Raw genomic sequence first — 22365 nt, 5'->3', positions numbered from 1 at the left:
AGGGTGGGGAAACCTAGGAAGCCTTCATACTTCCACTTGACACCATTTCTGAGTCCTATGTCCTTGTATATACATATCCCAAGGGACCTGGAGCTCTTTCTCACCTCATTTCCCTAAAATAATCATCCCATCAGTAAAGAAGATAAGGGGTTGGCACCACACTGGGCCACATGTCAGCAAGCGGGCAGTGTGACGACTTTGAACACAGTGTAGAGCCTTGGAGCTTTACTCTAGGATTCTGTGTTCTCGAGGCTTGAGCCAGTCGATACTTTAGTGAAACTAAGGTCGGGAATGCTATTGTTAAGGGGCACATTAGCTTAAACTCTTGGTGGTATTTCTCTGATTACATTAGCTCTAGCCTCTGGCCATCTGTAGCCCCAGGTGAACAGGACAGAAAGTGCCTCCTGCTTCTCAGGTGACCCTGGAGCTCCAGGGTGCTACCAACAGCCCCACCCATACCTGTTAGCCTGCCAGTCTGCTTGCTACTCTGAACCTTCCTGCTCTATGGATCCTCCCATTTGCTGGGAATTGGTCCACCCTTTTCTGCCTGCCCCAAGGGCGGTCATAATCTATGTGCAGCTCAGGCAGGTAGGTCAGCTTTCACAGGTCCCTGGGAATTGCAGCCAAGAGTTGAGTAGAAAGAGAGCAGTTTCTGGAAGATGCGTCCAGTTGCTACAGGTGAGTACCAGTACAGCTAGACTTGCTTCTGCGTGGGTGGAGGTGGCAGCATCCCTCTGCCTCCTTAACTGCCAAGCTGAGACAGAAGGATGAAGGCTCTGGCCAAGCCACCTCTTATGAGACCTAGGGTCCTGGTGGGAACCAAAATCTGGGAGGTTAAGGGGTGAGAGCTGAGATTTCCCTCCATCTCTTCTTATTACTCAATGGGGGTGGGGTTGTATGTACTGTCCTACCTACACAGTAGACATCAGGTGAGGGTGGGCAGGGGTGACCAAGATGGCTTAGTCCTGGGGACCATCCTATCAAAGTGAGAGGCCCTAGAACCAGGACAGCTGGGTAGGGGTTGGCTGCTAGCTGGGGTTAGCTGACCAGCTTAGGAATTTATGAAAAGTGGAAAGGACAGCAAGACAGCCCCATTTGGGGTTTACTTGGGGGAAGTGAGAAGTGGGAACCCCGATTACTGGTGGTCTTGACAGCAAACAAGCACCCTTTCCTGGGTTTTTATTTTTCTCAGGGTCCTTGACATTGGCATGAGACTTGGGAAGACAGTAAAGGGGGAGAAAGCTCACTGTTTCCCTCAGCTCTTGAGTCTCCCAGAGCCTGCCTTCTGTGGATAGAGTTCTGTCATTCCCTGTCTCATTTACACCGTGAAGAAGCCAACTTCTCTGAGGGCAAGCACCACGGCAGTGGCAGCAGCGTGGCAAACACAGCAGGCGCTGTGCAAACATGGCAGACCTAGAAAGGGGAAGTGCCCTTGACTTCCCTCTCAGGCCTCTTTCCTACCTCTGCACTGATTTGGGTGTCCTGTAGGGTAGGTGGGTGGAGATGTGTGTGTACATGTGCGTCTGTATGAACAAGGGCAGCATGCATGATGTACTGTTGCAGAACAGTCCTCTTTGTGTGACTGAGCTCTGTGGTTTTTGCATAGTGACATTTCTTAGGGCACATCCCTGGCCCTGACAAATGAACATAAATGAAGCATGTCCCTCATGTGGGACACTGGCTTTCATTCCCGTGCTTTTGGAAGAATGGTTTCATTATTTCCATATAGTACAGTTAGAAAATCATTTTCCTGACTACATATAGAAGGAGCTGAAGTTACTAGTTGTGTTCTCTCACTGACAGCCATTTTCTACACAGCCCTTGTGACATACACAAGAGCTGTGTGGCTCATTTGTGCAAAGATTTCAGGTAATTTCATAGTTGTACTTCTTCATCAGGTGTGGTTGTAAGAGTAGGGGCTATGTTACCTTGGTGAGCTAAGGGTTTGGCTGTGCTCTTGGAGTAGACTTTGTCATTGACTCAGCTGTCTAGCTTTAGATTTGTTCTCACTGGGCCTAGGAAGCTGCCACAATACCATCCCCATGGATATCTTCTCCCTCAGCTGGGGTGTTGACAAGGTGGTTAATGGTGGCACTTCCTTCCCAAAAATCCTCAATGGGCAAGGAGGCAGTGGACACCAAAGTCAGCTAAGCCCTGAGAGATGGCTCTTTAGCCTCAGTCTTCCTGGCTTTCCAGGTCTAAAAGGCATAGATGTTACCAGCAACTTGGATGAATGTTGGCAAGCATTAGGGACAGTTTCCTTGTCCTCTCTCAGATTGGAAGAAACCTATTACCAAGACAAATTGTCTTCTTCCAAGTGTGTCTGTGTCATATCACCTCTTCCTAAAAAGACACAATCAATTGGATCAGGGTCCTTCTAGTTACCTCATTTTAACTTATCTTCCCCTTTAAAGATTCTGTGAGTCATAAAATTCTTTGCATAGCGTCGGATAGTCTTAAGGTTGATTTCTTGTTGACTCTTCAGTTATATGGCCAGGCTTCAGAGGCCCTAGGCATTTGACAGTGAGGAAAAGTCTAGAACACATACACACACACACATGTACATACATGCAGGTGCATGTACTTTCACAGAATACATAAATCTAAGGACCAAGTACTTTGATATCAACTAGTAGCCTCCCATGCCAAGTGCTGGCTTTGTGTCATAAGTCGATCAAAGGTGCTTACCCAAGTTGATGGCTTTATCACTATATGAGCAAAGTCTGGGCTCTGGTTACAGAACCACAGACAAGGTCCTAGACTGTTCTTCCTCCCTCATCTCTGAAGCTGCTGGATCTCTTCCCGTCAGGGCAGTCACCAACCTGAGGTGCTGGGAGCCATTTTCCGAGTCTCCAGGCTCCCACCTTCCAGAAGCACCTTCCTTGTGTTCAGTTCTGGTGCCAAGTCTTTGCTGCTATTAGTGCTGGTAGGCAGTTTTGACAGACTGTCTGTGTCCTGTCTGCCCAGGGATGTAGAGAGGCTGTGTTGTAGCCTCCTGGAGATATGATAGGGACTGAATTGTGCCCAAATACCTGTGCTGAAGTTCTGTCCCATCAGGATCTCAGAATGGGACTGCATTTAAAGTGTTCAGATGAGTTCAAATTAGCTCATAGGTTAGAGCCAGGACTTTGTCTTTTCAAGAAAAAGTGATCAGGATACATTCAGAGGGATGGCCACCAAGGACACAGGAGGAAGATACTATCTACAAGCCAATATGTGTTGGGGGACTGGCCCTGAGACACCTTGATCTTGGCCCCCAGTATCTACTATCATGAAAAAAATGTTTCAATTGACACTCTTAGTCCACAGTTCTTTGTTATGGCAGCCCAAGATATGAGTACAAGCCACCAATGTGGGTTTTTGTATCTGTCCCCGTCCCTACTCCTTTGGTGGTAGACTGGTCCCTGGATGCTCCTGGCTCTACCTGCCTACACTACAAATGCTCCTGGCGTTAATTCTGCCCTCTTCTAGCCAGCCTCATGTCACTGCAAAAAGCCAGATTGCCTCATGCTGGAGGCCAGAGGCTGTACTTCTTACACAAGAACAGAGTCCTGATAAGGGTCCAAGATGGAGATCATTGCTTGCCCACAGGCAGTCCTGTCATGAAGTGGAGTCTTCCCTGGGAGGGTGTCTGGCTTTTTGTACATTCTCTATTTTCTTCTTGGTCAGATCCTCACCCTGGTTCTGATAATCTGTTCTTCACCCATTCCAAAAGTTGTGCAGCAGCTCCTGCTCAGGGTCTCTCACATGTAGGAGTCTGGGTGACCCTCTGAATTTCATTTCATTTGCCAATTTTCTTTTTTATACAAGCCCTAGGATGAAATTGTCCAGACCAGCATGTCCCTGGCTTTGTTCATATTCTGCAGCTGTCCTAAGACATAATCCGCCCCAAAGAATTTTCTAGAACATGCTGTTCCAGACAGAATCTACCAAAACCTGCCTTCCCAGGAGTCTGAGTCCCAGAAACGGGTAGTGTGATAGGCTGTAGAGGGGATCGCTGAGTGCCCATAGTGAAGTTTGTCATCTCTAGGAATTCCTGTCATCTTTTTCCAGGCATCTTCAAGGCACTAGTGTTTATTTTCTCCTCCCTGTGCGCCTGGTATTCTGGGTACCTGCTCGCGGAGCTCATTCCTGACGTGCCCCTGTCCAGCACTCTCTACAACATCCGAAGCATTGGAGAGAGACCTGTTCTCAAAGGTGAGTACTGCAGCTGGGCTCCAGGAGCTGGACCAAGCTGGATGCAGAGGACAGGAAGGGGAGAGGAAGAGGGTCTCTGCAGATGTCCATGTATGCATTCCACAGCATCCTGAGGCACGTGCCACTGGTCACCATGACCAGTCTGGATTCAGGCTGCACATCCATGACTACCTACAGCCTCACTGAACTATCCTTTTCAGACTTGTCTCAGCTTTCTTCCACTGGGTCTTAATTATAGAGTCTTTTTTTGTTTTTTGCCCTGGGAGGCAGAAGTGACCAAATAGGCATTAAAGAAATTGGGGTGGGTCAGGAGGTGTAGAGAGATGGCTCATTTGGATCCAAAGTAGTGAAGTAAATGCTGGTTGGGTGTGGCACGTGCCTGTCATTCAAGCATTGGGAGGCAAAGTCAGGGGATCTCAAGAGTAAGCTGTCTATAGAAACTGGTCGCATTTCCAGCTTCGGAGTTTGAGTGTGTCTGCCACAAATAAAACAGAAGGGTGGTCAAGGCAGATGATTCCAGGCATTAACCTCAGCTTTCCATACCACATGTGCGTATACACCCACTTTCTATTGGAAGACAGGGTGTGCACAGACACAGCTTGGGGTGAAGGGGCTGGAAGAAGGTCATCCAGGGAGAGCCCAAGAAAGAGTCAAAGAGCAAATTGCCATTGGGAAAAATGGTCAGGGGACAGCAAAGTAGCATCTGAGCATAAGGAGAGACTTGCACGGCCCACCTATGGAGACAAGGCTAAGAAAGATCCAGGGAGGTGTAGATATGGTACCTGCTGGAAGCTTGCTTCCTAGTTTCCTGATGATATCTCTCTGAGTCATGGTACTATCTATTTCTCAATATCTGTTTTATTTCATAATGATCATGCCAGAAGGGAGGTGTTGTCTTGGAAGAAAATGGGTGCTGTCAAAGTCTAGTTATGAGTTCAGCAGGTGCTTATCGCAGCTGTCCCCACTGAGCACACGAAGGCTCTTCCTTCACATCTGACCGTGAGAGTCAGCTGGGAAAGAAAGCAGAGGTAAACCACAGCATTCAGGAACTAAGAAGCTTTAAGGGGCATGAACTCTATCCAAAATGGTACCGAATACCCAGTGGGACAGGGGGCAGTAAAGTGCCCCCCTTTAAAAATTTTGCTGGACATAGATGCTGTTTGGTTGTTGTTTTGAGATAGGCCCTCTCTAAGGTACCCTAGCTCGAGAAGGTCTTGAGTTGGAGATCTTCCTGCTGCTGTCTAGAGGGATAGAATGACAGGAGTGTGCTGATAAATCCAGAAGCCAGTGTGTTTAAAGAATATACATACATACATACATACATACATACATACATACATACATATAGTAGCTATCTTAAGACACACCAGAAGAGGGCATCAAATTCCATTACAGATGGTTATAAGCCACCATGTGGTTGCTGGGAATTGAACTCAGGGCCTCTGGAAGAGCAGTCAATGCTCTTAACCACTGAGCCATCTCTCCAGCCCAAGCCAGTGTATTTTTAACGTAGAAAAAGTCTAAAGATTAATTTGCACAAAGCTAAGTAATGATTACAAATAATTGTAGGTACCTTTCCTTTTCGATTAATTCATTTTTATGTAGGGCTGTACCACTCTGAGTATACCTGGTCTTGTCTGATCACAGAAGCTAAGTAGAGTCAGGCCTTGGTTTGTACTTGGAAGGAAGATAAATTACTTTTGTTTTTTCAATAATAAAAAGTCAAAGGACCTTCATTGGACTTGACTCTGATGGGGTTTTCAGTATAAGTTGTGTATGGCCTTTGCCTGTGTCTCACTTACCATGCACATGGTGTGGAGGAGACTGGTATTTCCTGTCAGCAGAGGCCAAGGAGGAACATCAGAAGTTTGTCGCCACCTTTATTCCCCTCTGCTTTTACACGTGCTTTCAAGCTCATCCTGCAGATGTGGCCTGGTAAGCCAGCTTTGAGCAAGGGCTCCTTAGCAGAATGGTTTCAGCTTCTGCACCCTGTAGGGTATACTAGAAACACTAGCAACTCAAATGGTATGACTATAGCCAAGATGGCTGTGTGTTGGCTTGTTCCAAGTGTGGAGCCTCCCTTAGGAAGATCAGATCACACTGATCACATGGGCGATAAATCATTCTGGTATTAGCATAGACAAAGCTGGATGAAGAGGAAAGCAAGACCTATGCTGCCAGACCTCGCAGCTAGGTGTTCAGTGCCAGTGTTTCCAACATGCCTGGTGGGGCCTGCCTTGCTGAGAAGTCTTTGAGCCTCACCCAGCCTTAGCTTACAGTTACCATCAGGAAGTAGTCTGAAAACTGGGGACAGAGTGGGGCTCCCGCTCATTGTAGGAGCTCTGCCTGTAGTCATTAGTCATTTTTTTTTCAAAATTTAAAAATATTTATTCCCTACAATTTGTTTTGCATTTAATCTAATTTGAAAGAATAAACAATCTAATTGTTTTAAATGGTTGCTAATATGGTTACTGAGAATTTGAGTTACCCTTTAAACTTTTGCACTTGTGGCCAGCATCCCACTGTCTGTAGGGTATCTCACCAGACCTCTGTGAGATACCATGTAACTACTTGTAGCATAAAAGGTGGGGGTGGGGCAGCTAGTTACAATGCAAAGCTCACCGTGAGTGAGGATGAGATTACTGCAGGGCAGTTGTAGGGAAGCAAATGGACTTTGCCTGGATGATGCCAGACAGATGGCTGCAGGGCTTTGGCAGGCTGGAAGCTTGAGGGTGAATTGTGTGGGATGTTCTTCTGACTGGAGGCTATTATAACTAAAAGCCAAGCCTAGCTCTTGCACACCCCAGGAGACACTACGAGACACAAGATGGTTTATTCAGCATGACAGTTTCATGACATCAGGTCTTATGTTAAAGTCCTGGATTGTTTGGAGTTTTGTGCAGGGTGAAAGGTGAAGGTGACATTAACATTTTTCTTCATGTCAAATACAAGCTTCCCAGAACCCCATTTGTTGAAGATGCTATCTTTTCTCTAATGTGTATTTTTTTGACATGTTTGTAAAAAAAAAATCAGGTGGCTGTGTAAGTGTGGATTACAACCTGGTTTTTAGTTCTATTCCGTTGACCTGTGCTGGTACCATGTGTTTTAAGACCATGGTTCTGTGGTATAACTTGAAATCAGGTGTGCTAATACCTCTTGCCATATTCTTTTTGTTTACATTGCTTTCGCTATCCTATTTTATGTGTGTATGTGATATATATGTGTGTGTGTGTGTGTGTGTATGTATATATATGGTGTGTAAGTATGGTATGTATAGTGTGTGTATGAGTGTGGTGTATGTGTTTATATATGTGTGGTGTGTAAGTGTGTTATCTGAGTGAGTTATGTATGGTGTGTGATCTATAAGTGTATGTGGTGTGTGAATGTGCATGTGGTATGTGAGTGTGTTTGTGTGGTATGAGTGTATGTGGTGTATGAATCTGTTTGGTGTATGTGTGGTATGTGAGTGTGTGTTATATGTGAGTGTGTGTGTGGTATATAAGTGTGTGTAGTGTGTGGCATGTGTATGAGTGTGTGGTGTATGTATATCTGTGTGGTATATAAGTATGTGTAGTATGTGGTGTGTGTATGAGTAGGTAGAATATGTGTGTGGTATATGAGTGTATTGTGTGTGTTACCATTTAAATTTACATTTTTTTCCTATTTGCATGAAGAGGCAGAGTAGCTATGGAGTGAGAGTACCCTGAATCTGTAGATTGCTTTTGGCAAAATGGCCATTTCCACCCAATTAATTATTCTAGTCCAGGAGTGTGGGGTATTTTTCAATCTTTTACTATTTTCTTCAGGTTCTTTCTTTAGTGGCAGTGGCTATTCTCTGTGCCTTTAGCCTGGGATGGGGAACACTTCTTAAGGGACTAATGTAAAGGCTAAGCACTCCTTAAGGGACCATATGCAGAGGTGAACAGGTGACCCAAAGTGAAGGAGTTTGAGGAGTTTGAGGAGTTTGAGGAGTTTGAGGAGGAGGAGAAGAAGAAGAGGAAGAAGAAGAAGGAGGAGGAGGAGAAGGAGAGGAGAGGAAGAAGGAGAGGAAGGAGAGGAGAGGAGAGAGAGAGGGAAGGAGAGGAGGAGGAAAAAGGGAAAAGAGAAAAAGAAAAAAGAGAAGAGAAAAGAGAAGAGAGAAGAGAGGAGAGAGGAGAGAGAGGAGAGAGAGAGAGAGAGAGAGAGAGAGAGAGAGAGAGAGAGAGAGAGAGGAGAGAGAGAGAGAAGAGAGAAGAGAGAAGAGAGAAGAGAGAAGAGAGAAGAGAGGAGAAGAGAGAAGAGAGAAGAGAGAAGAGAGAAGAGAGAAGAGAGAAGAGAGAAGAGAAAAGAGTGGGGGCCAAACAGCCCCTTTTATAGCAAGTCAGGCCTACCTTGCTGTTGCCAGGTAACTGTTGGGCGGAGCCTAGGAGGAATGCTAACAACTTTTAGTGCTTCCTGAATTTGAAAACAAGAAACCACAAACTTCTCACTCTGTTGCCATTTCTGTTGCATGTAGTAGGTATTCAGAGTCTTGGTGGAAGTATCTAGGCCTTACAAGCAGGGCAGCAGATGTTGGCCTGCAAGAGGTGAGTGGTCTTTCTGCATATTCTGTCTCCTTTGTCTGGGCACCACCACTGATGCTGAATCCTGGAGGACCTCAGAGACACTAGAGAGTCCAACTTCCCAGGCCACTTTCCTTTGTTGCCTCATCAGAGTGGCCTGCCTGTGCTGTCCTCTCTAGGACTCTTGGCTGCTGCTGCTGCTGCTGCTGCTGCTGCTGCTGCTGCTGCTAAAGCTCTCACTCCATCTCTCAGTCCTTATTTTCCCCTGACAAACTTTAGACAAATGTTTAACAAAGGCCACAGTGATACTATCTATGGATGGCCACCAAACCCCATCCTCCTTGTACCTCCGAACCCCTGAGTGTACAGAGGTCTGGGCCCCATAGAACATTGTTCCCTGACCTCCACTGCATGCAAAGATACAGAGGCACTCACTCATCAGCTGGCATGTAACAGAACACTTTGAGCGGCCAGTTCTGACTGCATGATGGATGTGTGGGAAAGCTGTTGCCACATAAGCAGGAAACCTGCTGTTGGTGTCTCTGCCACACATAGAAAGAATCTCATCACCCAGTTTTCCAGTGACTTCCTAGGATGCCCCCTAAATCCTCAGGGTTATCCTCATTGCCAGGGGGTGGGAAACCAAGGTACCCAATGAGGGCATTTTCTTGAAAGACAGATTCTTGGACCCAATACCAGGAACTTAGAAAGCCTATAGGTCTAGGGCTGAGTCCAAGAACCTGTACTTAGCCTTTGAATGGTGCATGGTTGAAAAGAAATTTTTCATGGGCTTGTTTGGAGTCCTGGAGATAGTATTTCCCTTTGAAAGGCAGGCTGGAGCTTCTTGACTCTGGATCTGGTAAGAGCTGCTTGGTCTTGGTATGAGCAGGATTCATGTGGACCAGGGAACTTAGTCTCTGCTTGTCCCTTTGGATTTCAGCTATCAGCTGTCTTGGGAAGCACTGAGGCTAGGTGAGGTCCTCAGTGACCTTGTGGGACATGGCCAGGTGGGAGGGAGCTGTGGGTCCTGGACTGAGGGGCAGGCATCTCTCTCCACCCACACAGAGTCATTCTGTGCTCCTAGAAAATGAGTGAAAGGTTTGGTGAATACACTACTAATGAAACACCAAAACCAAAACCAAAACATACTGCTCTCCCACTCATTCTCAGGACCTTTGAGAAAACAAACACGCACTCCTATGTCACTCTGGCCACTACCGCCCCATGCTTGTAGGGGCTCTGGAGAAAATCAAAGGCCTGTCTTACAGAAAGTTCACCTGCACATATCCATATGAAACAGCACCAACTTGAGATGGCATTGGCAATGCCAGGGGGGCCAAAGCCGGGCTAGAAAATCCCCCAGCCATGCATGAGTGTTGCGGCCCGACCAGCAGTCTGCAACGCGAACGGTTCAACTGAGGATGGCAGTTTGAGCTGAAAAGAGAGGAAGCTAGATGGGGCGGGAGAAAGAACGAGGCCAAGACGATTTCATGTTCAAGGCCCCCCTTTACTAATTCCAACATTCAGTTATAAAGGAAGGGGGAGGGAACCCGATTTCCCGCCAAGTAACTCGGGGTCCAGTGGCAGGATGAACACGTGTGTGCCTCCAAGCAGCAAAGCGACAGGGTCCAGCAGTGGGCGTGGCAGAACGAATGAGCAGGAAACTCCACCCTTGAGCAAGCAGGTTCCAGGGTGGGGAAAGAGAGACCACACATGAGGTCTTGCTCCAGTGTTTCACCCCAAGCATGGGACCTGTCTCCAGTAGATGGTGACCCATCTACCACCAGGGGAAGTTTTAATGTTAAATTGTACTCAAAATGTAGGGAGGGAACAATCAGAATGCATTATAACAGGTATGAAAAATTTAAAGCATAAGCTTAACTCAGAAAATGCTCTGCCATAGATGCCTGAACATTGTTTATAAAACAGTAAAAATATACTTTTAGTGATTAATGAAGTTGAAAGCAAGAAAGCATAGAATCTTCACCCCAGGTTGTCATTTCAGGTCTCTGTGTAGAAGGCATACATAGTCTTAGTACATACGTCCAAGTTCTGCAGTGGGTGTTGGCCTCCAGTGAAGCAGCTCCAGAGCTGTTGTCTATCTGCAGGCCACTTTCTGTCTGTTATTTTCTCAGCTCTTTGTCATTCTCTGTTGCTAGTCTCATCTCACAGGAGGAGGCCAGGGAGACCCTTTGATATCCACACTGGGGAGATCTAGTGAGTCTGTGGCCTGGTATATTGAACATGTGTTTTATAAAAAAGAAGAGAAGAAATATGTTTGGTGGAGGTGTAGTTAGGTGTGGGAGAAGGGATACCTCTGTGGGCCCATGCTGAGGCATCCCTTTCCCCCGAGGGACCAACTACAAAGAAGGGGGAGCAAGAGCAAGGGGACAGAGCAGGAGCAATAGAGTAAGAGAGAGAAGAGGGGGCAAGCAGCCCCCTCTTTAGTGAGTCAGGCACACTTGGCTATTGCCAGGTAACTGTGGGGCAGAGTCTAGACAAAATGCTAACAGAACAGGCAGGCTCTTGTTTGCTTGTTAGACTGGTCAACCCAACTAGTCCTGGAGCCCCAACCACTTTGACTGACAGGTAGATGAAGAACAAAGAACAAGGAATAGCCTAACCCAGTCCGTGGCTGTTCTGAAGGTATGTGTGCCTTTGGCAGTGAGGATCTTCCCCATCCCAGAGGAAAAGGAGCTGTCTCCTACCAGCTCAGAGCCTGTCACCCCTGCCTGGAAAACTGTCACATGATCAAGATAGAGCCCACATGTTTCTTGGGACTGTCACTTGCACTCTTGGTGCTAGGTTCTGTGGAACCAGAGCCCCCAGAGGACTAAGGGGCTTATGAAATAGGAGCAGGGAGGAAAACTCACCCCAACTGGCCTTTAAGCCTCACAAAGTGTGTTTAAATTTTTAATAAATTTGAAGTAAATTGACTTGGAAGTGGTTTGCTGTTATGTTTACAATGCAAAATATATTTTTAAAAGCTGATGTGGTGACCTACACCTTTAATCCCAGCAGTGGCAAAGGCAAAGGCAGGTAGATCTCCCTGAATTCAAGATCAGCCTGGTCTACATAGCAAGTTCCAGACCAACCAAGGCTACACAGAGAAACCTTAACTCTTACATATCTACATATGTTAAAACTGTTATTTAGTGTGTTTGCTGACTCAGTCCTGCAGCTGTAATTACACCCTGCAGGTATAAATTGTAACACACACCGATTATGTTATAAGCTTTTTCTGTGTTTGGGGAAAGAAATGTTCTCTTGCTTCCTTGTTCTTTCCCTGTTACTCTGAGGTCTAATGACCAATTTAATGTCTCACTGCTTTCTGAGTGTTATGAGGTTTTACAGAGCTAAGCTCTTGGAGCAGTCTGCTGCTGCCTTCCTCACTTCTGGGAGGTCTTTACACAGCCATCAGATTCAATTTTCTTGCTTGTATTTTGCAGCTGGATTTATAACCAACCTAAACTACCTTTGTGGTTTCTTTCCCTGTTTCTTGTATCAATTGGCAACACTGTTGTGGTCCTGTCCTAAGTGTTTGTCCTTTGGGACCTAACAAGTGTATGATGCCCCTAGGGCTTCTCTTTAAACAACCATTAGGGTCAAGGATCCCTACTCCTATAACCACAGCACATTTGTGGGCACACACAGTGTTTATACATGGGCTCACACCCACTTCACAGCCAGCTGAGGAGGCTTTGCATCCAGCATTCTGGCTACAAGGCTGTCAGGAATGGGGAGGTGTTTGTCTCCAATGGTGATCCACAGGCCAGGTGTGTGAGGCACATCACTGCCCACAGGGAAGCTGCCACACCTTCTGAGAGCCATTACTGTACTAAAGGGAGAATGTGTTCCCATCTGAGGACCCATCTCTCTAAACTGAATTTATAGATGTAAATGTTGACAAAGTTGGAAATCAGGAAGCACCCACTTTTAAACAGTGTGTTTATTGCATTTAGAGATATTCTGCTCTGAGCATTTTCAGGCGAATATCCAAGGAGAATCATTATTAAACCTTGAAGATTGTTTCCAGGGGCTGGGAACATGACTAAGTGGTAAGAATGCAAGCATGAGGACCTGAGTTCAAATCTCTAGTACCCACATAAAAAGCTGAGCACAGCTGGGCTTGTCTGTAGCCCCAGAATTGTAGAGACAGGCGGATCCTGGAAGTTCATTGGCCACCTAGTTGTGCCAAAGCAGCAAGCTTCTGGTCCTGTATGCGACTCTGTCCTAAAGGAATAAGGCAGAGAAGAGTAGACACCTGGTACCATCTTCTGGCATCTGTGTGTGCACCTGTGGGTGTGTTAACCAGAATGCCCACAGGTATTCAATACACATACACCATCTTTTTAAAATTGTTAAATACACTAGAGTGTTAGAAATGTCTAAATACTGGAAAGATAATGCATATACAACACTGTTTCATGTTAAGAGTTGAATAGTTGATTTAAAAGTTTTGTTGTCTGGAGCTTGACAAGAAAACCACATTAAGTACTTGGAATTTAAAATTAACACACTATGCTGTTTAAATGTGTTTAATCCATATTCTGACATTGCAGATGCCTTTGTGTGTATGGAAAAGTCCAGAAGTGTTGGGATGATCCACAAATATTTTCTGGCTATAAAAAATTGTGTGCTTCTGTTTTCAATTGTTATTTGGAGCTGGCAGTACCAGGCTAGCAAGATACGTAAAGGGCACCTTCTCACCTGTCTTTGAAAGAAAGATGAGCTGCTATGGGGGAAGGCAACCTTTCCCAGGCAGCCCCCAAAGCCAGCTGCTTGAGTAAGGAATTAAAGAGCTGGCAGCTGGTCCTGGGGCAGGAAATACCAGCAGAGATGCAGGCAGATGCAGAGGTGCAGGCAGCTGTAGACAGATGCATAGGCATAGATGAAGGCAAGAGGGAGGCAGGTTGGGGCTAGAAAGCAGGCAGTGAGAAGTGTGTGGAGAGATGCAGTGGAGAAGTAGGGTTAAGTTAAAGGCGAGTGGAAAGACTGCCCCAGCAAAAGGTCAACAGCCTTATTAAACTTTATTTTTTTTTTTTTGCAGGGTTCCCTAATGTGATTTTTTTTAATTAGGTAATTTCCTCAATTACATTTCCAATGCTATCCAAAAAGTTCCCAATACACTCCCCCCCACCACCAGTCCCCCACCCACCCACCCCCACCCCTTGGCCCTGGCATTCCCCTGTACTGGGGCATATAAAGTTGGCAAGTCCAATGGGCCTCTCTTTCCAGTGATGGCCGACTAGGCCATCTTTTGATACAAATGCAGCTAGAGACAAGAGCTCTGGGGTACTGGTTAGTTCATAATAATGATCCACCTATGGGGTTGCAGTTCCCTTTAGCTCCTTGGGTACTTTCTCTAGCTCCTCCATTGGGGACCCTGTGATCCATCCAATAGCTGACTGTGAGCATCCACTTCTGTGTTTGCTAGACCCCAGCATTGTCTCACAAGAGACAGCTATATCTGGGTCCTTTCAGCAAAATCTTGCTAGTGTATGCAATGGTGTCAGCGTTTGGAAGCTGATTATGGGATGGATCCCTGGATATGGCAGGGTTAGGGTTAGGGTTAGGGTTAGGGTTATAGATGTCTCCGTGTCTTAAGTAAACCTCAAGCAGGATCCCGAGAAAGGCCAACGATACAGAAGGACATGGTTGTAAAGGTAGAATAGTAAAGGTTTATAGAATATTTTTTTTGTCTAAAAAAGAATCAGAATCTATAGAAAGAGAATTAGTAGAAGCTGATCAGAGCACTGTCCTTGGTCTTAGAGTCTCCTGTGGTTCTCCTCTTTCTCTTTACAGTAGATGTGCACCCCAGCTTGTTCTCTGTGTGCTGTGCTGCTGACCTACACCCCAACTCTACCTTGATGCTGTCCCAGGACAGCAGACTCTGGAGGTGCTGCAGAATGACTGGATATTAACATCAAATCTCTGATTTCCTGGAGAAATTTTAAAAAGCAAAGGAAACTGTAAGCTAGAGTTAACAAAATACAATAAAAAGATCATGGGAGATGCTGGTGTTAGGGGACCAGGCTGAAGAGGCAGAGTACGGGCAAAGAGGAGCCTAGACCAGCCTGAAGAAGAGGAAGCCATCTTTGCCATTTTCTCCTTTTGGGTACAGAGGACAGTGGTCACCAAGAAACCATGTCTAGGGCCATGTCCATCAGGGACACAGTAACATAGCCAGCATCATGACAGCACTCTGAACCTTGACTTGTTCCAAAAGGTTCTTCCAGGGACAGTACCGTTCACCCCATCACAGTTCCTATCTTTAAAAAGGAAGTATTACCGTCATGAACACATGGGCATTTGCTGTGGCAGAGGTATTGTAGTCATAGGACAACTTTTGAGAGTTGATGTAGGTAGAAGTCAAGATCAAGTCCTCAAGCTTGGCACCAAGTTGCAAGTTGTCCTCTGTGGATCTCTCTCACTGGCCTGAACGGCTCTTTTCAATAGACTCATGACTTTTAAAATTCAAGCGTAAAATCTGTATGTACATGTGATTACAGCGTGACATTTTGATCTGGGCAAACACTGTGGGATGGCTAAATGGGGCTCATCAGCAAATCTTTTGGCTGGAAGTTGTTTTACGCGTTAAAGATACATGCAGGCGGCCCCTGCAGCAATTTTCAAGTCTATAATGCAACACATTATATTAACTACTTCCCATGGCAAATCTCTTGATCTAACAGGCTGATTTAACACACATGTATTCCCTGACAAAGCTGTTCCCATCTCCCTCCTGCATGCTCTAACCTTCCCAGGTTTTGGTGACCACTTTCTGCTGTTTGTGTTTCTTCACTTCTTTAGACTACACTTGTGAGGGAGGTTTTGTGGTATTTACCTTTCTATTCTTGGCTTATTTCATTTAGCAGGATGTCCTCCTGTTTCCCCCAAAGGGACAGGATTTGTCTCAGTTTTTTAAGGCTGAGTAGTATTCTACTGCATACGTGTATGAGCACAGGAGTGCAGTTTCTCATTGGCACACTGACTTCATCACCTTCAGAAATACCCAGGAAGATGCAGGAAAAATGCAGGAATGGGATCTAGATGCCACCCTGGCCACCCCTCTGCCTGTTTTTAAATCAGGTTTAAAATGTCACTTGTCATTTAACTGCTGGGGTTCCTTATGTACTTTGGACCTTAGCCCTGTATCTGAAAACTGGCCCAGAGCTATTTCCTGCTTTGTTGGTCATCTTTACACTATCTTCCCCTCTGTTGTCTGTGTTTCTGTGCCTTTGAGGTCATTTCAGAAAAGTCATTGCCTGGCCAACACCACTGTGGGTTTCCCCGTGTTTTACAGTTTCTGCTTTTATACTCAGGTCTTTGATCCATTTCGAATTCCTGCTGTTGTGTAAGATGTGAGATAACTTGGCTTTATCCATCTGTATGAGAATCTCTAGTTTGTAACACCATTTATTAAACACTCTCTTTCTTCCCTCTTTGTGTCAATGCTTCTCTTCCAAAATTTGGAAGACTGAATGTGGCGGTTTATTTCTGGGCTCTCTCTCCTGTTCTGTTGGTTGATATGTTTGTTTTAATGTCATTAACTTGTTTTGATTGCTAAAGCTTTGTAATACATTTACATACCACTTCTAAATTTCTTTGGCTCTTAAGGATTTTTTTTTGTGGCTCCCACATGCAATTTTTGTTTTTCTTTCATTTTACTGGCTCTGTGTGTGTGTATGTGTGTGTATATATATGTGTGTATGTGTGTGTGTGTATGTGTGTGTATATGTGTGTGTATGTGTGTGTGTATGTGTGTGTATGTGTGTGTGTATGTGTGTGTATATGTGTGTGTATGTGTGTGTGTGTGTCTGTGTGTATATGTGTGTGTATGTGTGTGTGTATGTGTGTGTATGTGAGTGTGTGTATGTATATGTGTGTGTGTATGTGTGTGTGTGTGTGTGTACGTATTTTGTGTCCTGAAGCTTTACTGAATTTGTCAGTTTTAAGTTTTTTGTGGAGTCGGCGCTCTCTATTGGATCATGCCCATAGCAAACAGACTACATAAGTTTCTGACTTATTTTGATGTTTCACTTCTCTGTCTTTCTTTTTAAAAATATTTTATTAGATATTTTCTTTATTTATATTTCAAATGTTATCCCCATTCCTAGTTTCCCCTCCAAAAATCCCCTATCCCTTCCCCTTCCCCCTGCTCCCCAACCCACCCACTTCCACTCCCGGTCCTGGCATTCCCCTATACTCGGGCATAGAACCTTCACAGGACCTAGGGCCTCTCCTCCCATTGATTACTGACTAGGCCATCCTCTGCTACATATACAGCTAGAGCCACAAGTTCCACCATGTGTTTTCTTTGATTGGTGGTTTAATTCCAAGGAGCTCTGGGGGTACTGGTTAGTTCATATGGATGTTCTTCCTATAGGGCTTCAAACCCCTTCAGCTCCTTGGGTACTGTCTGTAGTTCCTTCATTGGGGACCTTGTGCTCTGTCCAATGGATGATTGTGAGCATCCACTTCTGTATTTGCCAAACACTAGCAGAGCCCCTCAGGAGACAGCTATATCAGGCTCCTGTCAGCAGGCTTTTGTTAGCATCTGCAATAGTGTCTGGGTTTGGTGGTTGTTTATGGGATGGATCCCCAAGTGGGGCAGTCTCTGGATGGTTGTTCCTTCAGTCTCTGCTCCAAACTTTGTCTCTGTAACTCCTTCCATGGGTATTTTGTTCCCCCTTCTAAGAAGGATTCTGAGCTTCTGGGCTAATATCCACTTATCAGTGAGTGCATATCATGTGGGTTCTTTTGTGATTGGGTTACCTCCCTCAAGATGATACCCTCCAGATCCATCCATTTGCCCAAGAATTTTATAAATTCATTATTTTTAATAGCTGAGTAGTTCTCCATTGTGTAAATGTACCACATTTTCTGTATCCATTCTTCTGTTGAGGGACATCTGGGTTCTTTCCAGGTTCTGGCTATTATAAATAAGGCTGCTATGAAAATAGTGGTACATGTGTCCTGATTATATGTTGGGTACATGCCCATGAATGGTATTGCTGGATCTTCAGGTAGAACTATGTCCAATTTTCTGTGGAACTGACAAACTGATTTCCAGAGTGTTTGTACCAGCTTGCAGTCCCACCAACAATGGAGGAGTGTTCCTCTTTCTCCACATCCTCACCAGCATCTGCTGTCACCTGAGTTTTTGATCTTAGCCATTCTGACTGGTGTGAGGTGGAATCTCAGGGTTGTTTCACTTTTATTTCTTGCATAACTGCTGTGGCAGAGGCTTCTAGTAGTATATTTAATAGATGTGGTGAGATGGAGTGCCCTTAACTTCTTCTTAGTTTTAGGGGGGAAAAACCCAACCCCGTGGGCTCACTGTGTTGAGTCCTTCTATATTTAATCTATGGAGAGTTCTATCATAAAGATGTTAATTTTTATCATGTTTTCTCATCTCCTTATCTATCAGTACCCTAGTGAGGCCTTTTCCTTTCATTCTGTCTGCATAGTCTCATATTTATTGATCTGTATGTGGTGAACCAGCCTTGCAAACTGGGAAAGATCCCACTCTGTGGTAATGAGTGACCCTTCAGCGTACTCCTGAATTTGCTCTATTGGTATCTGGTGGAGAATGTTTATGTCTATGGTCATCAGAGAAGTTGGCTTGTAATTTTATTTCCTGGCAGTGTCCGAGTCTGGCTTTGGTATCAGGGTAATGCTGGCCTCCTGTAATGGTTTGGAAGCCCCCCCCCTCTTAAAGTTTTTTGAGGAGTTTGAGAAGAAACTTTAAATGTCTGGTAGAAGTCAGCGGTGCAGCTACCTGGTTCTGGGCTTTTGTTTAATGATGGACATTTTATTACTTGTTCAGCCTCTGTTTGTAACTGGTCTGTTTGGTTTTCTATTTCTTCATGATTTGGTCTTGGTAGGTTGGAAGAATGTACAGAGTTCTCCTAGTGTCATGCTGTTGTGGTGTGAGGATTGCTCATCTGAGTAGCAGCCTCTCTCCTGTGGCATCAAAATTTCTCTTCTTCCATACATGATTTTATTTGAATTTTCTCGCTCACTCTCTTTTAAAAATCTAGTATGCTAATTTTTCCTGTTTTTTCATAAAATTTTCTTTGGTCCGTTGATTTGTTTTCTGTTTTCTGTCTTCTCTATTAAACCCATTTCTGCTCATATCCACCTTATTTCTCTCCCTCTCCTCTCATAGGCTTAGTTTTTCCTCCTTGTTATGGTTACTTGAGGAGAAAGAACATCAGGGTGTCTACCTGAGAGCTGTCTTCTTCCCTGATGTGGGTGCTTATTGCTGTAAACATAACTTTTATAGTTATTTTTGCTGAATTGCATACATCTTAGTATCTTTTTGTTGTGTTTTATTTTCATTGTTTCAGGGTAGTGATTGATGGATTGTGGCAAATAGCACAGACTGGCTTTGAACTTACAACAATTCTCTTGCTCCAGCCTCTCAAGTACTGAGCTACAGGGTGCACAATGTCCTATTAAGATAGTTTAGATTTTCTCCTTTTATACACTGACTGCTCAGGACCCTGTTGTTTAGCTTCTGGAATTCCTCATTTCTTGTTTCACCATTATGCTGTCAGAAAGCATTTAAAATATTTTAAAAAACTAAAAAAATATTTGTTGGCCAGTGTGGTGGCAAATGCTTTTAATTCAGGAGGCAGAGGCAGGTAGATCTCTATGAGTGTGAAGCCAGCTGGGTCTACATAGTAAGTTCCAGGACAGTCAAAACTGTATAGTGAGACCCCTTATAGACAGACAGACAGACAGACAAAACAAGCCAGGCACTGTTGACTCATGACTTTAATCCCAGCACTTGGGAGGCAGAAGTAGGCTGATCTCTGAGTTTAAGACCAGCCTGATGTACAGAGTGAGTTCCAGGACAGCAGGGCTACTCAGAGAAACAAAACAAAACAAACAAAGATAAAACAAAATAATAAAAATAATACTAATAAATAAATGAAACCAAATTTTATGTATGCGGGTATTTTGCATGTATAAATGTCTGTGCACCTTATGGGCACAGTGCCTGTGGAGCCAGAAGAGGGCACTGGATCCCCTGGAACTGGAGTTACAGATGGTTGTGAGCCACCATGTGGGTGCTGGAAATTGAACCCTGGCTCTGTGCAAGAGGAGCCAGCGTCCTTAACTGCTGAGTCGGTTTTAAAGCCCAAGTAATCACTTCGACATTCTTCAATCTTAAGTTTGTTATATTTTATTTTATTCCCTTACATGAGATGTTTGTTGGTGAATGTTCTAGTTGCTTCTCAGTGCTTTAGCAAAGGTCAAGTATGGCAGATGTTCTCTGTGTGCTTGAGAGAAGCATGCAGTCTTCATTTGTGGGGCAGATGTACAATGTATATCTTCTAGGGTCACACGACCTGAAGTGGAGTTCACGTTTGCCGTGACCTGAAAGCTTGAGTCCACCTGTGTTCAGTATGTTGTGAGCCAGCAGCTGTGGGCTGCTATGCCAACACCTCTGGAATTGCTGCCCATGCTCAGTATCCCAGGCTGTTACCAGAGGACAAAATCAGGTTACATCAGGCGTGTGTCTTGAGAAGAGTTCCCAGGATCCAAAAGCAGCTGCCAACTTTGCTATAAGGGTTTCTCCACCATACTAGGAATTAGCCTTGGAAAAGAGCTGTTACTACCAGTGGCCACACAGCAGTCAGTCACCTGTGGGAAGGGACTGTGATTGTCCTGTTTTTGTCTTTACAGCCCCAGCCCCCAAAAGACAAAAATGTGACCATTGGTCCCCATGTCCTCCTGACACCTATGCCTACCGGCTGCTCAGTGGTGGTGGCCGCGACAAGTATGCCAAGATCTGCTTTGAGGATGAAGTGTAAGTACTGTGCATAAGAAGATGGGTGTCTGCTTGGCTGTGTCCCTTCTCCTCCCTCTTAGGCTGTACCTGTATGTTCCTAACCTCTGGCAAGGCTAAGACTCAGATGGGGTCCCACTCAGATGGGAAGGGTGATGGGTGTCTCCGAGGGTTTTATGTGTCCTTGGTTGGATTTTCCTAGCCTCTTTTGACAGTTGCTCCATGTAATTCATCAGTGAAGCCACCCAGGTTTTGCCCTTTCTTTTTGAGAAGATTTTAACTACAAATACAGTTTTGTAGTAGAAGAAGCACAGGATTCTCCAAGTTGCCCCCTACCGGATTTGAGCACAGCTCTGCTCAGTTTCCGGTGATGCTTAACTTCACAGGTGAAGCCTGTGCCTCTCTAGAGAGAGAGAGCACATTTAGTCGGGTACATGGTGGAAACTCAGATTTGGGTCTTGATGTGCTCAGTGCCTTTCAGATTACCTTTATGGCGTTTGTACTTATCTCTTATCTCAGCATTTGTACCCTGGTATGCCCTGTTTTATCTTATTTTGGCATTTTGAAACTTCTTAAACAAATGTATTTAATTGTGTTTGAAAATTTTCCTGTTTCTTTTCCATTGCTATGGTGACATAATTGAACAAAAGCAACTTAAATGAGAAAGGATTTTTTTTTTTTTTGGCTCATTGTTTGAGGGTACAGGGCATCATGGTAGGAAGTCATAGTGGCAGGATTCTGCAGAGGTGGTCACATTCTGTCACTTAGAGAGCAATGAATGTTGGTACTCAGCTCACTTCCTGCTTGTCATTGACCCTTAGAACTCTATTCCTCACAACCCACAGGTCACTTCCCATTTGTCCTGTTTCTCTCTCTGTCCTTTACTGTGGACAGGACTGTTTTTTAATGTCATCACTGGTCTCTTCTACTGCGCCTAATCTGTCCTTAAAACCAGCCATCAACCAGCGTTTTTAGATTATCTTGTCATTTTAGTTTTTAAACTCATTTCTATTTTCCAAGTGAGCCTGCCTTTTCTTTGTTGTTTGTTTTGTTTTGTTTTGACTTCCAATTGAAACTTTCATTTTGAATGCATTAAGTGCTGTTATCTTAGAGTTCAGTTGGCTGGTTGGAGCCCGTGAGTCTGTCAGTGTTGTCTGCTGGCTCCTTTTGCTCTCACTTCTGTTGACTTCTTTCCTAGTGTGTCAAGCTTCTTCTGACTGTGTGCCAGGCAGTACATCTGAGAATTTCTTTAAAAATAGCAGCAAGAGACACACACTAATCAGTTTTTCACCACTGTAATGAATACGAGAAGCTGGATGGTTTGTGGTAGAACTCTGTCTCATATCTCAGGAGGACTAAGAGCATGGCTTGCCCTGCCTCCTAGCAAGTGACTTCACAATAACTGGAGTAGACACAGAGATTGCATGGTCAGAAGAAAGCCAGAGGCACTCAGCAGCCAGGTTTGCCCATTTGCAATTGCTCTTTGAGGAATGAACATACTCTAAAAGCATTTGCCCTTCTCCATGGAGTTCCACAGCCTCTTATAGTACACCATCACCCAGCTGGGGCCCAGCTCCCAACACAGGACCCAGCAGGGGCCATTCCCCAGTCACAGATGAAGCACAGAAAGATGTGAGTCTCTGTCTTTTTTTTTTTTTTTTTTTCTCATGTACTGTTCCCAGGGACCCGAAGCTATTGGCAGACCAGGGTGACATTAACACATATTAAATGTCACTGTTTTCTGGGTTGCCTAGTTTAATAAAATCTGGGCTAAAGGCCACACATTCTGGTTTTTGTCTTCTTTAATTCTTTGTGACTTAGCAC

General features: G+C 44.8%; 1 protein-coding gene across 1 annotated transcript in view; it reads left to right on the top strand.

The window, feature by feature from the left end:
- The first annotated feature begins 492 nt into the window (after positions 1-492).
- Fam3b (FAM3 metabolism regulating signaling molecule B) overlaps positions 493-22365 on the top strand; it is a 31641-nt gene continuing 9768 nt past the window's right edge. The window contains exons 1-3 of the mRNA XM_021185462.2: positions 493-678; positions 4054-4197; positions 20439-20562. Of these exons, the coding sequence (XP_021041121.1) occupies positions 660-678; positions 4054-4197; positions 20439-20562 (287 nt within the window). The 5' untranslated portion in view covers positions 493-659. The remainder of the gene's footprint in view (positions 679-4053; positions 4198-20438; positions 20563-22365) is intronic.

The sequence above is a fragment of the Mus caroli genome, unplaced genomic scaffold (genome assembly GCF_978045245.1).
Source record: "Mus caroli unplaced genomic scaffold, Mus_caroli_1 scaffold_17, whole genome shotgun sequence".
NCBI lineage: Eukaryota > Metazoa > Chordata > Mammalia > Rodentia > Muridae > Mus > Mus caroli.
Note: the sequence above shows the minus strand (reverse complement) of the source record. Positions and strands in the feature narration are given on the sequence as shown.